Below are 16,990 nucleotides of genomic sequence, written 5' to 3'. Positions count from 1 at the left end.
TTTTAATTTTTTTTATATCTTTTCCTAATCTTTTATTTTCTAATTTACTGTACTTTTAATTTTTTAAGTATAAATTAGTAAATGTATTTTTTATTTTAATTTACTATATCATATAAACAATTTAAAATATTTATTTCTAATTTCCTATACAAATTAGAATTATTATTTTGAAATAAAAATTGAATAATGTATACATTATTCAACTTGTAAATTAGAAAATTAAGATTTTCCTACATTTTTGTAACATGTATAATAGGTTACATAATCTAAATATTTTAGTTTCCAAATACATTTATGACACATAGGTGTGACATGTCACCACTGTGACACGGCTTAAAGGTCGCATGTTGCGACCTTTATCATTTCCGTTCTGGGTATTTCCCAAACAACTCATTTGGATTTGAAAGTTGGAATTTGTATTTCTAGATTTCAAATGAAGAATTTGAAATCTAATGCTTGTATCCAAACACTACCTGAGATTGTTTGTCTTTTTTTCTTTCGTAATTCTTTTGTAATTTCAGCTTGTGAAATTCTTTCGTGTTTGCGTTAGTAGTTCAAAGTTGCAGATCTTCTGGTGGGTGGAGGAAGTTTAAAATCACTATGGAGGACCCCGTATTTGATCCCCACAACAATAATTGGGAGAGGATTAAAACCTATCCACTCAGAACTAGCCTCAAATCTCAATTAGCCCTAAGAGTAACAAAATCGGGTGGTACACACAAAAAAAAAAAAAATCATCTTGAAGCCGGCCCTAAAAATAACGTGTTTTGGGCAGAATTTTAGCCCCGTTACAAGCCAGGTCCGATTTTAAATCTTTAGCCAGATTTTGGGCCTCATATTGAGTACTAGATTTTAGCCCGTGCGATGCACGGATTCTATTAAATTGTATTAGATTAGTTTTTGATTTTGCATTGAATTTCATTTTAGATTTATTTTTTTAATTATGAGAGTGTTTGTTTTTGGATGAAATTGTATATGCGTAAATTAATAATTAATTAATTAATATATCTACGTGGCAATTAATTATTTATCTACGTGGCACTCCACTTTTTTAATTCAAAATTAATTTTGAAATCTTATTTTTCATTGGCAGAAACCATTATATTTCCAACGTGGCGCTCTAATATTGGATTAATTTTTGATTTTAAATTGAATCTTATTTATTTTATTTTAGATTAGTGTTTAATTTTGGATGAATTTTATTTTAGATGTATTTTTTAATTATTATAGTGTTTGATTTTAGATAGAGTTGTACATATTAGTAATTAATTAATTAAAATATCTACGTGGCACCTAATTAATTATCTACGTGGCAATCGATTTTTTTAATTCAAAAATAAATTAGAAATCTTATTTTTCATTGGCCGGAACCATTAGTAATCCTAGGTGGCGCTCTAATATTTCAGCAGATATGCCTCCTTTATATATATATATTAGATTAGTTATAAAATTAATCAGTCTTGAAATGGCCCATAATAACAGATTTTGGTAGAAAAAATTGGTTCGAAGTTTGGCCCAACTCGACATAATAGGGAGAATTTCTTTGTTATGACCGAGCTCGAAGCGGTTTGACCTGCCTTTTGATTATGTCTACAAATATTGGTGTCGATTTAGACCTTCTGATCCGTTTTAGTTTGACATGTGACGAGTTTACTTATCGGGCTGGGTTGAAACGAGTTAATATGGTCTGTCAAATCGGGTTCCATATGGAGTAAAATTTGTTTTATAAGTCGTGAACGAACATATTCTTACACCTTTAATTCTCAAAGACAAACTATGATATTAGCCATATTCAGCGGTGCAAATGAGCTAATATATGTTAGTAAACTCGGTCAAAGCTTGTCTGTTAAATAAGAAATTTAAGCTCGAGCAACTTCATGTCTGACTCATTAATGTTCATGAACAAATTGTTTAGGTTCGTTTTCAAAAATGTTCATATTCAAGTATAACTCGTACTACTACGTTCGTAATACTTAGAAATGTTCCAATGTACTCCGTATGTTTTACCTAACATTTAATTTTAATTTTACCACCTAAAAAAAATTGAAAATAGATTTCATCACCACTTAACGAATTCCAAAGTCTGTTTGATTTTTCTTCTTAATTTCTACCTTCTTTCACTTCCTTTAACCTTAATTGCATAAATACTTCGTATAAGGCCTTAACAGACCGTTTAATTTTAACTCTTAGATTATCTCTACAAAATCTTTTATTTCCAACCGTACTAGTAGGTTATTTATCATGTGTTATAAATAGAGGCGCTATCCTCATGAATCATGATTGAACAGAAGGACAAATCAATCATAACTTAAAACTTAATTTTCTCAAATATTTTTGGGGGTAAGGTGCTCAGATGTTGAGTAATAATAGAAAGAGAAAACGACATAAATCTAGTGCATGCCAAGCAAAAATCTTAACGTACAGAGTCCCTGGACTGATTTACGAATTTCATCTCCAAGAAGATAATGCCTATTTCAGAGACAAATTTGGTCAGCTAACATGTGATATATATGATACACAAACATTAATAACAAATAAATTAAAATTGTATATTCACAAAAGTAAGCACGATCCATGAACATACACATGAACATACTAGAATTTATGTTCATAAATCCAATAAGATCGCGTACACATAATAACATACAGAGTAGAAATATTGAATGGATATAATAGTGTGAGAATTTATGATCAAAAAATTTCTAACTTTAAACACAAATTTCAAAATTTTAAGAACTTTCAAAAACAATATTGAGGATAACGCAGCAGTTATCCTATATGATAGAATATTATATGTAGTAGAGTTATGTTATAACTAAGTTATAAGATAGAAGTCTATATATTGAGTTAGGAAATCTACGAAAATATATTCTGTTAAAATAGTATTGAGGGGAAGATATAATGTTGCATTATGTGTTTATGTGTGGACATACACCTCTATTTATAATATAAACTAGATCTCCTACAGTCCTACTCATATCATATAGGAATAGCTTAGTTATAACCTAACTCTACTACATACGATATTCTATCATATAAGATAAATGCGTTATCCTCAATAAAAACAGACACTATATCACAAAATTAATGCAAGGTGCATGAACTTGAACGTAGTAGAACATGCAAGATCACAGATGATGCATAATTTGTGCGTCTTCTTCTTCTAGATGCCTTATATCTAGTGATCGATCAGACATGCATTGTCTTGGGGGGATGAACTTACTGCACACATGTAGCTTCATTAATCATTATGTGTTAAAGTACGTACTTCTCATCATTAATTTAATTCGACAATTTAATCAAACTACTCTACACTAGATCGTGTGCAAGATTTTTATGACAATCAGTTTGGGAACGTACTTGGATGGCAACTTCTACATTAGTAGAACAATAACGAATTCAACTTGACTTATCGATATTATTAAAGCAGAATACATGATGGGAAAATAATTGAGCTTCAAACTCTCAACTCTCATTAATCGGTTATATTAGGAATTAAATGTCGTAAATTTTCTTTATAAGAAAAACAATAAATCAACTCATAAATCAATCATATATGTGAATTGAAACCACCATCAAAATTATGAAATGTCAACAATTTCTTTTTTAAAAAATAATAATTAAATCACCTCTTAAATTAATCATGCAAAACTAGCTAAAGAAAACGTGACAAAATAAAAAGGGAAGCATGAAAATTTTATTTCAGTTTTTCAATATTCTACAAACTACAAAATTAAGCATTGCAAAATTTTAACCAACCATTACACACCATTAAACAATTACCTCAAAAATATTTGGAGTAATTAAGTACGGAGTAGTAAATTTGCCATTCTTATGTATAAGAAAATTGGATGGGATTGCGTGGGTACGTTGACCAAAATTATATAGTTTATATACGGATATTATATCAATATACAGGTTAGGAAAACATGAAACACCTAAAATTTATAGTTGACACATACTAGTACTACCTCCGTTTCAAAAAGATCTTTACGGTTACTATTTGCACGGACTCCAATGCAATATTTAACTACTAATATATTCAATTTCGTATGTGAAAAAATTATAAAAATTTGATATTATGAAAATACATCCCGAGACCGATCTAACAAGATCTTACACGTAACGTTTTGATGTATATAATGGTGAGAATTTACGGTCAAAGTTTTTATACTTTGGACACATTTTCCAAAGCGTAAAGAATTTTATGAAACGGAGGTAGTACCTCTTAATAAATTATCGTTACATCCACAATGGCTAAGCTAGTACTCTTTCGTACTTTTATAGGTGTCACAATTCCATTTTTAGTAATTTTTGTACCCTATCTTCTTCTCCATCCGTATTTTAAAAAGAGATACAATTTCTTTAAACAACCGAATTTTAAAAAGAGATACACTTTTCTTTTTGACATTTTTTGGTCTCCACTTCCAAAATATTACGGAGTAATATTTCTCTCTTTCTTGTGGTCCACACACTTACTCACATCATCTTTTTACTATAATAAAAAAATTCACCCACTACCCCACTTTCATCTTATTTTAATAAATTCAACTCATTCTCTTAAAACTGCGTGTTGGTCAAAGTGTATATCTTTTTAAAATATGGAGGGAGTAATTATTTAATATATCTAATTGTTTTAGGGATCACCACTACAATACACTCTCTCTACGTACTTTAATTAAAATACTTTTTCATCATCTTTTTTCTATTTATTACTCCCCCCTCCCCCCACCACACTTACTTTATTATTTTTATTAGATTCAACTTTTATTCATTAATACGCATGTCGGTTAATATGTGACTCCTAATAAAATACAAAGGGAGTATATACTGCATAGTAAGTGGAGTCACGTGATCCGCTTGGCCTCAACATTTGCTTAATTTACTTATCTCTATTCTATAAAGGAACAGCTGAGGTCTATTTTGTAATTTGGCTTTTCGTGTCCCCCAGTTAAAAGACTAAAATACCCCAACGCAGTTCTACAGTTTAATTGCACCCCAGACCTTAAGTGACGCCCAAAATCAATCCTTTTTATCTCAATTACCAAAGCTGATGTTGATTGATTGATTAAATCAGGAAATAAATGAAAATAAGGAAAATAAAATATTACAACTACTGCAGTTACCAAATGAAACGAAAAACAGATAAGGAAAATAAAATATTACACTTATTGCAGTTACCAAATGAAACGAAAAATATTACAAATCTAAAAGAATAAATTTTTCTAATTAACTGCAGAAGCCCTGAAAACAAAAAACCTCCATAAACCAGATCCTAAACCAGAAATCAGAAGAAAAATTCCAGAAACCATAAAACAAGAAACCTCTCCCTTAATGCAAATCTACTACCGCGCTGATTCCCAGAAGAAATCCGTTCTCAAAAGAACCACATCACCATTGTTTCTTCTTGAAGTCGCTCCCACATGTAAGTACACTTTTCGTATGAATCCTCTGTAAAAAAAATACAAACAGAATTCAACCATTTTTCTATAATAATAAATCATAAACTTTAATTGTATGGGCATATTTAAATCTGTGTATATCATAAAAATACAAGGAATGTTGTACGCATAACAGTATCATTTTTATTTATACAAGACTATAAAAAATAAGAACAGAAATTAAATTTGTGACTGTATGCACAAAATAAATGTTCTTTTCTAATATTGTGGTGCTTATTTATTTTGCAGATTTCAAAATATAAGGTAGGTTATATTCTTGCTTCTATAGATTTTAATTAATTATTTTATATCTTAATTTATGCATTTGGTTAAATAATCTCTCATAATTTTTTTAATTTTTAATTGCAGATTTCAACAACGAAGGTTTGTGATAATATAATTTTTTGTTATTAGAATTATGATTTTAAATATAATTGACTTACATTTGTTTTAATGCAGAATTTAGTAGGGGTTTGAAGTAGGGTTTGTTCATTAAGTAAATCAAAAATCTGAAATCAATTGTTCTTTTGCAGGTTATAATTTTGGTTTTAAGTTTGATTCTGAGTTGGGTGTTAAGTTCATCAAGGCATACTATAACAACGGCATAAGGTATGTGGCGAACCAATCTCTTAAACATAATATTTATATGCATGCTTTTTATTGATTTTAATTATTTATTACAGATTACTTTTCATGCTTTTAATTTAATTGAATAAGTTGTTATACCCTTCTCATTTTTAATTATCAAGTAACTCAGTTAAACATGTGTTCTATAAAAATCTGAAATAAATTGTTCTTTTGCAGGTTATAATTTCGGTTTTTAGTTTGATTTTGAGTTGGGTGTTAAGTTCATCAAGGCATACTATAACAACGGCATAAGGTATGTGGCCAACCAATCTCTTAAACATAATATTTGTATGCATGCTTTTTATTGATTTTAATTACTTATTACAGATTACTTTTCATGCTTTTAATTTAATTGAATAAGTTATTACAGATTTTAATTGAATAAGTTATCTAAGATTTTAATTGAATAAGTTGTATACATGCGTTTACAAATTTTAATTAACTATTACAGATTTTAGATCATGCTTTTAATTACATGGAACGAAAAGAAAATCATCAAATTTCATTCTAACTAAATCAACAAATCTCACCATAACAACATACAGTCACATTTGATCCAATAACACCCAATAGTCTCATGAAAAACAGCAAAATCAGATGAACAAATAAAACATCAATAAAATTCAAATTCAAATCAGAATATAACCCCATGCACTCAAGCTATGTTATTAAGTCCGTTAAAACATGTCTTAAACCCTAACTAACCCTAATATATTTCAAAACTAAATTAAACAAAAAAAACATCAGAATTCAAGCAGAAATCGGCATCAATTGTAAATCAAGAACAAAAAAGATAAGCCTGAAATAATCGAATCCTTCTGCAACGCCTTAGTTTTAAGGAGTTCATTCCTCTGTGTAGCGAGCATCAGTAAATGCATTTATTCGATTAAAATATAGTGAGTAATTAATAAATAAAAATACATCTAAAAAAAATTACATCAGGATGATCTCACCCAAGCATATTAATCTCACCTCCTCCCCTCACCCACGCACATTGTTTCAAAATTCAGTATTAAAAACCCATCATCTCCCTCCTCCCCTCACCCACGCACAATGATCTCACCCATGCATAGTGAACTAACCTAATCCCTCATCCCTTCTTGAATTAACCAAAATTACAGAGTGAATAATGGGAGTTCGAGTCGCAAGAATAGTTGTATTTACATGTTTCGGCTCAACAAAGTGACAACGACATCAAGGTACTCAATAACGGGGTTGATCTAGAGCTCAATATGTGATTAACACATCAATTTAGGTAATTTAGTTTTGATTTGTGTTTTAATAAACAATAACATTAAGAAAATCAAGACAATCCACTAGAAAAACACACAAAATTATCTAAACAACAGGATCAAACCCCTAATTAAACCCCTACAAATCACACTAACTGAAAATAATATCATGATTTTCACTAAAGTACTTAATTTCCGCATTCAACTCAAAAAAATGAGGATATTTCTACAAACAAACAACACCAATTCATAATGCTGCTTGGGTAGAGCAGAATATTAGGTACACACCAAGATATAAATGGCCCAAAATATTAGGTGTTACATTTGATTGTCATGGCCCACGATTTAACCAACTAAACTGAATTTATAGACCATTGCTTACAAATATAAGATAACTGAGCATTATTTAGAATAGGAATTTGAGCCAGTAATACTGCAGCAAGAGAAAACAAAAGGCAACAAAAAAACAAATTCCATCAAAAAAAAAGCCGAAACATGTTCAATTCTCAAAGTCCCAATCTTATCAAGACTCAACAACAAATCATACCACCAAATCTAAATAAATTCATACCACCAAATCACACAAATAAAATAAAATTCAAACAACCAAATCAGTTTATAATTTAAAAGAATTGACGAACCCAAAGTAGTAACAAATCTCACCCAATTTAAACAAATTATAACCTGACCAGCGCCTCGGTCGCCTCGCCCATCGCCTTCCCCGCCTCGCCCATCGCCCATCACGCGTCTTGCCCAACATCTGTGCACCTTCCTCTCCAACCAATAGAGGGACTCTACATGCAAACCAAAATTGCAAAAAAATTTGGTTAAGCAACAATAATTTTGATATTCCGCTTAAAAATGGGCCAACTACTGAATTCTACTAAAACGAAAATGAATATTTCAGAAAGACATAAAAATGAAACGCATCAAAACAACATTTTTAATTTATTTTTAATTAAAACTTTTACTTTTGTTTTAAATTATAATTTTCGTTTTTAGCAGAAAAACATTTAATTTTTACTTACCGGACTGTAGTAGTTTACTAATTGGTTGCTTGGTGCTCATTACGAGGCGTATTTGTATGTGTGTGTTTTGGGAGAAGAGAGGAGACTTTTTACATGCTCTAGAACATTCATGAAACGTCAAACGAATCTACAGTTAAGTTTTAATTACTAATATGCGTGCATATAAGACTTTTAACAGATACAAACAATTAGACACCGATAATAGTAACACCAAATTAGACAAAACCCCAATAATGGTTTAATTCTCAATTTCTCAAATTTAAAACAAGAAACCCCAACAATGGTTAAATTCTCAAATTCTCAAACCCCAACAAATTCTCAAATTAACAGATAAAAAAATTTGACGAACCCCAATAATGGTTAAATTAACGTTAAATTCAAGAAACATACAAATAATTGTACTCTTGGAATAGTAACAACAAATCTCACCAAATTAAAACAAAGTTATATTAAACAGAACCTGACCATTGTCCATCGCCTCGCCTCGCCATCGCCTCGCCCCGCGCCTCGCCATCGCTTCGCCCCGCGCCTCGCCTCGCCATCGCTTCTCCACCGCCACGCCAGCGACCTTACCCTCCACATTGATACGACATGCAAACCAAAAAATGCAAACAAAAAAATCAGTTAGTTAATCAACAATTAATCGCTAAATTAAATCCTAAATACCCATTCCAATCAGAAAAAAAAACTTGCGCGTAATTTACATAAAACCCTTAATCTGAGTTGAATTAGTTAAATTAGAAAAGATGAGAGAGGGTAAGGCGAGAGATTAACCTTATATTTCTTGATCTGAGTATTTTCGCAATATGTTGATCGGAATTTGAAAGGATAGGCATTTGAGCGCATATTTTCACCAAATTTGAGGTTTATCGCCATTCTTTAAGGAGAGAAAGGAAGGAGATCTGATAAACGATGAGAGAGGAAGGAGATCGTTTGAGAGAGGAAGGAGATCTGATAAACGATGAGAGAGAAAGTAAGGAGACAAATGAAAATAGGTTCCACATAAAAGAGGAACGGCGGATAACAACAAACATCAGATAGGGTTTACGTTCTTAAGTATAGAAAGGATTGGGCTTTTAGAATAAAATGGGCTTTAGCTTTACTAAACCGAAAAAACGGAACCAAATGGCGAGAGAAGTATCATCTAAAGTTATTATAAGAATATTAATACGAAAATTAAAATAAAAAAAACACACAAATTATGTTTGATTACTTAAAATTGACTTTCATTTTAGTGGAAAAGCATAGAATAAAAAACATTCAAATAAAATATTTAATTTAATTTAAATATAAATTTTCCTTTAAGTAAAACAGAAAAGCGAAAGGAAACAAAATAAAATATTCAATTTATTTTAAAATTATACGTTCGTTTTAGCAAAAAAGGAAAAAAAAATGCATTAAAATAAAATATTTAATTTATCAATCTCTATTATATTGCAACAAAATTACAATACAAACAACTTATAGTAACCAAATTAATGTGTAGTTTTAGAGTTTCATAATGGACGAGAACGGAGATCAATGTATGCAAGATCAAAGGTCGATATGGAGGGATAAAAAAAGACAACAGAGAAAATCACTCACTCCAGAACAAAGAGATTGTCAAAATGCAAAAAGGCGACTCAGCTATGCATGTGAAAACCAATCAGATGTTATAGGTACTCCTGAAAGCCAACCTCAAACTCCAAGTTCGGAAGGGCCTGTGATTGTTACCAATACTCCCAACACTTTGGGAGTTAGAAGGGCTATGGCAGACATCACAAATCGTGCCCATAATGTCACGACTGGATATGAAAGGCGTGAAAGTAAGAAATCTGAACATAATCAATTCATTTTAAGTATGTAAACATGACAACTTACCTAACCAATCAAAAACATGATTTGATAATGCAGTGCAACCTATTGATGAACTTCGTTTACTCGATACTCGGGCAAATCTAGAAAATCGGTTTTTTAGTGTCGGTGAAAGTAGCGCAACCACTGTGACCATCCCAGACCCAACATCAAACTCAAGCGGCATGCCCAATCGATTCTTTTGTGTTGGCGAGAGCAGTACAACCAATGCACGTATACCATACCCTACTTCAGACGATGGGGAATTGCCGCGCTTTGTTGAGGCGGAAAATGAAATACGCATGCCTGGCATATTATTCAATGTCGGTGAAAGTCGTGCAATCGACACCAACAACATATCAAACCCCATTTCTGATGATATAAGGGTCTGGAAAGTAGGGAGAACTGGTTATAAAAATTGTGCAAGAAATTACCAAGAGAGTCAAGGGGTTCCTATATTCAGTTTGCCACCCATGAAAACATGTCCGCATTGCCAAGCACGACTTTTCCATTGTGAATCTCCTGAACTATGTTGCTTAAGTGGGAAGGTCAACTTACCTGATTTTCCATTATCCTCTGATATGCTTGATTTATATTCTGATCAATCGGAATATGGGGCTCATTTTAGGCAAAACATCCGTAAGTACAACCACGTCTTTTCATTCACTTCAATGGGAGTTCATTTAGATGACGAACTAGCAAATGCACGTCAAGGCGTTTACACATTCCGTGCACAAGGTTCAATTTACCATCGTATTGGAGGTTTCTTACCTTTGAACGAAGGAGATCGTCCTCGATTTCTTCAACTCTACATTTATGATACTGAGCATGAAAATGAAAATCGTGCAGCAGAGAATTCATCATTACGCCTCGATGTCATCGACAGAATCAAGAATATTTTGAATGCTCACAATCCTTTTGTCCACAATCTCCGCCATCTTGCTCAGCGTAGTGACTTAAGTGATTGCAAATTTGTCATCAAAGAGCAACCTACAAATAAACATCAATACTCGATGCCGACAGCTTCGCAAGTAGCAGCAGTTGTCGTTGGAGGTGATGACATTTCCAACTTGAAGGATAGGGACATCATGGTAGAGTCAGTAACTGGGCAACTAAGTTATATCAAAGACACTGCCGGTTATTATGACCCACTGCAGTATCCTCTACTGTTCCCTTATGGTTCTTACGGCTGGGATTTAAACAGTCGAAGTTCCACTGGTAAAAAGTTGACGTGCCGGGAATTCTATGCATACATGTTTCAGGTGCATATTTCTAATAACTCTTTTTTAAGCCTTATCCTAAAAATCATATACTTAGACCTTTATGACCAAAACAAGTATTTTGTGTTATAGATGCGGCAACATCTTGATTCTCTAATCTTAAGAGGCGGTCGTCTACTGCAACAATTTGTTGTCGATAACTGTGTGAAAATGCAAGCCAATAATTTGAGGTGGATTGCACTCAACCAAGATAAGATACGTGCTGATTTGTACAAGGGTTTAGAGGATTCTTTACATGCTGGAGAGCATAACACAGGTCCATATTGATTTAAGTTAATCGATTATACTCAATAATTCATACATTGTTTCACATGCAATAAAGTTTGTCTATATAATGTCTATTTGCAGAAAATGTTGGACGACGGACCATACTGCCGTCTTCATTCGTTGGAAGTCCAAGAGATATGCACCAGAGGTATCAAGATGCCATGGCATTGGTTCATAAGTTCGGCAAGCCCGATATATTTCTTACAATGACATGCAATCCATCTTGGCCAGAGATACAATCAGAATTGTTGGCCGGACAAGTTCCAAACGATCGTCCAGATCTGCTGACACGGGTTTTTCATGCTAAACTTGAAGAGTTGAAAAAGGATGTTCTAGAAAGGGGCGTCCTCGGAACGGTTGTTGCTTATGTATATGTGATTGAATTCCAAAAGAGGGGTCTTCCACATGTTCATATGTTATTAATTCTTGATCAAAATGACAAGCTAACCACTCCGGATGACTTTGATAAGATTGTGAGAGCAGTGATTCCTGATGAACAACAAGAACCAAAATTGTATAAGGCAGTTCTTAAACACATGATTCATGGCCCATGTGGTGTTCTCAACCACAAATCCCCGTGTATGAAACAAGGAAGTTGTAAGAAAGGATTCCCTAAGGAATTCTCCAATGATACAAAGCAAGGCAATGACTCATATCCTCTTTACCGTCGTCCACAAGATCGTCCAGCAGTACCGTTGCGTGAGAATTCACGAGTTCGTGTAGATAATCAGTGGGTAGTCCCATATAATCCATTTTTGCTCTTAAAGTACGATTTTCACATCAATATTGAGATATGCAGCAGCATCAAGTGTGTCAAATATCTGTATAAGTACATCCATAAGGGTTCAGATAGAGTTTCAATGGAAGTTCATAACGGAGATGAGATTGCACAATATGTCGATGCACGGTGGATTTGTGCACCCGAAGCTATGTGGAAACTTTACAAATTCCCCATGACTAGAATCTGTCCTGCCGTAGATCGTTTGCAGGTTCATTTGCCAAACATGCATCAAGTGAGGTTCGAAGGGAACCAGCAAATCTCAAGCGTGTTAGCGAACCCAAGAAACTCTAAGACGATGCTCACTGAATTTTTCAAGATGAATTCAGTCGATCCAAATGCAAGGAAATATCTTTATCGAGAATTTCCTGAGCATTACAGATGGTTAACGAGTTCACGTGAATGGCAGAAGAGAAAAAGTACACAACGAGTTATGGGTCGATTGTATGTAGCTTCACCATCGGAAGGAGAACGATTTTATTTGAGAATGTTACTCAATCATGTGAGGGAGCGTACATCGTTCGAACATTTAAGAACGATCAATGGCGTCACACACCCTACATTCAGGGCTGCAGCTGAAGCCCTCGGTCTAATCGAAAATGACGAAAGCATTCGTCAATGTCTTTTAGAAGCATGTTCAGTACGAATGCCATCTGCATTACGTCGGTTATTTGCAACCATATTGGTATACTGTCAACCAACTGGATTACGAGCACTCTGGGATGAGTTTTTCCCTTACATGGTTGAGGATTATCCAGCCTCAAACACAACAAGTAATTCTGTTTTCCTCACTAACAAACTTTTGCAAGACATAGATAGGTTATTAAGACCACTTAGAAAAAGGATTTCTGACTACACGGAGTTGCCAAGCTTACCTGAATGTACTGATGACATTGACGAGCTTCCTTCTATCATGGAAGAGTACTTTTCTGTTCCGGTTCCAGATGAGGATTTGGCATGCGTTGGCACTCTCAATAGTGACCAACAAGTTGCATACGACACAATAATGAATGCTGTCATTTCAAAGGCTGGCTGTTCTTTCTTCGTCGATGGTCCTGGGGGAACCGGAAAAACATTTTTATACAGAGCCCTTCTTGCTACTGTAAAGAGTAGAGGCGAAATAGCTATCCCCACTGCAACATCTGGAATTGCAGCAACGTTGTTGCACCAGGGAAGAACATCACATTCGACTTTTCAGCTTCCACTTAATCCAGACAGCTCATCAACTTGCTCATTTACCAAACGTTCTAAAACTGCAATTCTCCTAAAAAATTCTGCCATTATCGTATGGGATGAGGCCCCAATGACACACAGATATCAATTTGAAGCTGTTGATCGATCACTCAAGGATTTAATGGGGAATGACTTGCCGTTTGGGGGGAAAATTATTGTGTTCGGTGGTGATTTCAGACAGGTTTTACCGGTGGTTCGAAACGGAACTAGAGCTCAAATGATTGACGCATCTTTTGTCAGGTCCCCTATGTGGAGACATATTCGTATTTTGCGTTTGAGAGAAAATATGAGATCAATTGATGATAACGGCTTTGCTAATTTCTTACTCTCTGTTGGGAACGGTAATGAACCTACTGTTTCAGATCAGATGATAAGGTTACCAACTGCCATGATTATGCCAACAGTGGCAGATAGTACGATCGAGGCTTTGATCGACCAAATCTTTCCAAGTTTAAGTGAGCACGTTGGTGATGGAAATTTTATAGTTGAAAGGGCGATCATCACACCCCTGAACGAAGACGCTGATAGAATAAATAATAAGGTTGTCGAAAAGTTTCTCGGAGAAGGAAAAACGTATTATTCGTTTGATTCTGTTCCTGAAGATAAGAGAAATTTGTACCAACAAGAGTTTTTGAATTCGATTTCTGCGTCGGGATTGCCTCCCCATGCTCTCACCCTGAAACCTGGGGTACCCTTAATGCTTTTGAGAAATATTGATCCTAAACATGGTCTTTGCAATGGAACACGGCTGCTTTGCCATTCATTAAAGGACAATTTTATTGATGCTGAGATATTAACCGGACATTCTAGGGGGAACAGAGTGTTTTTGCCAAGAATTCCCTTGAAAACTGCTGAAGATATTAAATTGCCATTCGAGATGGTCAGAAAGCAATTTCCTGTGAAGTTGAGTTTTGCCTTGACTATCAACAAGTCTCAGGGACAAACTATTCCACATGTTGGGATATACCTCCCCGATCATGTATTTAGCCACGGCCAGCTATATGTGGCATTATCACGAGGAATTTCTGAGAACACGACAAAGATCGTGGTAGAAAAGGGAAAGGTTCAAGGTTGTGAAGGCATATTCACTAAAAATATTGTGTACAAAGAAGTTTTGTTGTCTTATGATTAGAGATACGGAATTAAAGTATTGTTTTTTATTTCCCAGTTTTATAATAAACGGTATTGTACTCACATTGAGTAGTTTTTATAATAATAATTGCTTTATGATATAACTACAGACGAATTGAGAGATGTGAATTTTATATATCGGAGTAATTAAATGTATTCATGTACATAGCTTTCTTTTCATGTGATATACCTATTCATACATTGTGAATTTCGGTTTATGTAATTCTAATTTTGAACTGAACTAACTTTACAGGATGACAGAGTACCATTATCCAACTTTTGAGCATTTATATCCTAGCGGGGTACAACGATATGATGTACGAGCCCGACTGATTCGCAATTATGATATTTTCAACTACAACCATAAAGGAAAAACCAAGCAAACATGGAAAATGCTTTTTGTCGATGTTGAGGTAAATGACCTTATGCTTCATTTAAATTTTCATTGAATCTGAACTATATCATAACTTTGCATGTGTTTCCTTTTGTAGGGTGAGGGCATACAGTGCAATATTTTCGGCCCCGCGATTGAAAAGTTTGTAGGACGGTTTCAAGAGGGATTCATTTATATACTCCTTGCTGTACAAGTGATATTTGCTGAAGGGAAAAACAAAATTGTCCCCAATTGGAAACAGATGATCATTAAAGAAGAAACAAATGTGATACGTGAAGAGGAGGATGACATTTCCATATCTTCATTCCACTATAATTTGGTTCAGTTGAACCGATTAAGTTGTCACATCGACTGTACCAATAGAGTTTATGGTACTTTTGTTTGCCTTTTTTCAATATTCAGTTATCATGCATATGTCGTTTATTAATTGAAACATTGATGATGTTTTAGATGCAATGGGATTGGTCCTATACGTTTCACCAGTTGAGAATATTGGTGTGGATTCAGTCAAGCGAGACGTAGCAATAATGGATACAACGTAAGTCCGCTAAATTATTATAATGTTAATTACTTATCGAATTTACCTGTATTTCGAATATTTTGTCTTAATATTGTTTTCATTTCTACTTGCAGCTGGACTGTTATTAAATTAACACTTTGGAATGATTTTGTGCACGTTCTTGATGAAAATCTTAATCATGTTGACATTTGTCCAATCATTGTAGCATGTGGTCTGCATGTCAAGAGCTTCTATGGTACATCATCCAAATTAAATTATTTTGTAGATGATGTCTTTGTAATATGTAGTTTAAAGTATATATCCACCTGTGATAATATTTCTAATTGATAAATACAAACAGGTACATATCTTTCCACGGGATACCACACTAGGGTTTATGTTAACCCGGTTAATGAAAAAACAACATCCTTATCTACATGGTATGTACAATTTCGCCAAATACATGTACAACATAACCTTAAGTATTATGCTCATAACTTTTTTCACGTATAGGTATAAATCGGAAAAACTGGCAAATATAAGGAGAGATTGGTTTCGTTCGTCGACTTTTTCGTTAAAGTCTTCGATTGACATTTCTAACACTCCCCGTATCCGATTATCTCAATTCTCTAGCGTGAGAAAGGTATCGTTTTTAACCTTGAAGTTTAAGTGTTGTCAACAAAATACGATATTATGTACTTAATTGTCTAACTTTGCTTTTTTTTTTTGGTAGGTTCAATACTGTCGAGTTGCTGCATATGCATGTCGCGTTGATAGTGTTGATAACATCATATATGAGGCATGCAATCGTTGTCTTAAAAAGGTTGTCATTTTTCAAGGACTACAAAAATGTCAATCCTGCAATCTCACCAACACTGTAACTATCCCAAGGTAATTATCTAAATCTTTTTTATACTTAAACACACATTATATATTGATTTTTATCTATATTAATAAATTGATTTAATTTCGTTTTATAGGTTGCTTCTTCGACTTACCATATTTGATAAAAGTGGTAATTTGAAAGTCACAATATTACACGATCTTGCACAACACCTCTTAGGTTGTTTAGCTACTGAAATAAAATCAGTACTTCAACAGGTTTCAATCTAATACTCTAACAACATAATTGTTTAAAAAAAATTAACTCATGTTGATTTTACATTTGAATATATTTTTTAACGTTCATGCAGCCTAATGGACGTAATCGAGTGATGGAAAAAGTATTTGCATGCTTCGGAAACAAA

At 33.6% G+C, this 16,990-nt stretch overlaps 2 protein-coding genes and 1 long non-coding RNA gene across 3 annotated transcripts; 2 read left to right on the top strand and 1 right to left on the bottom strand.

Moving 5' to 3' along the window:
* Positions 1-4,932: 4,932 nt before the first annotated feature.
* LOC130468108 (uncharacterized) lies at positions 4,933-9,246 on the bottom strand. The gene is made up of 3 exons (XR_008928507.1): positions 8,794-9,246; positions 7,964-8,094; positions 4,933-5,451 (listed from the first exon to the last, which is right to left on the bottom strand). It is a non-coding gene; the product is annotated as an uncharacterized lncRNA (long non-coding RNA).
* A 583-nt stretch (positions 9,247-9,829) lies between these two features.
* Positions 9,830-15,521, top strand: LOC110780345 (uncharacterized). The gene is made up of 5 exons (XM_056836312.1): positions 9,830-10,133; positions 10,222-11,423; positions 11,514-11,697; positions 11,790-15,263; positions 15,342-15,521. Exons 1-4 carry the CDS (start codon positions 9,830-9,832, stop codon positions 14,849-14,851), a joined length of 4,752 nt encoding a protein of 1,583 aa, XP_056692290.1. The 3' UTR covers positions 14,852-15,263; positions 15,342-15,521.
* Positions 15,522-15,564: 43 nt separating this feature from the next.
* Positions 15,565-16,990, top strand: LOC130468107 (replication protein A 70 kDa DNA-binding subunit B-like). The gene is made up of 3 exons (XM_056837817.1): positions 15,565-15,782; positions 15,878-15,999; positions 16,105-16,990. The coding sequence occupies exons 1-3, from the start codon at positions 15,700-15,702 to the stop codon at positions 16,254-16,256; spliced, it is 357 nt and encodes a 118-aa protein (XP_056693795.1). The 5' UTR covers positions 15,565-15,699; the 3' UTR covers positions 16,257-16,990.

The sequence above is a fragment of the Spinacia oleracea genome, chromosome 2 (genome assembly GCF_020520425.1).
Source record: "Spinacia oleracea cultivar Varoflay chromosome 2, BTI_SOV_V1, whole genome shotgun sequence".
NCBI classification, from domain to species: domain Eukaryota; kingdom Viridiplantae; phylum Streptophyta; class Magnoliopsida; order Caryophyllales; family Amaranthaceae; genus Spinacia; species Spinacia oleracea.
The sequence above is the reverse complement of the archived record's forward strand: the minus strand, read 5'-3'. Positions and strand labels throughout refer to the sequence as shown.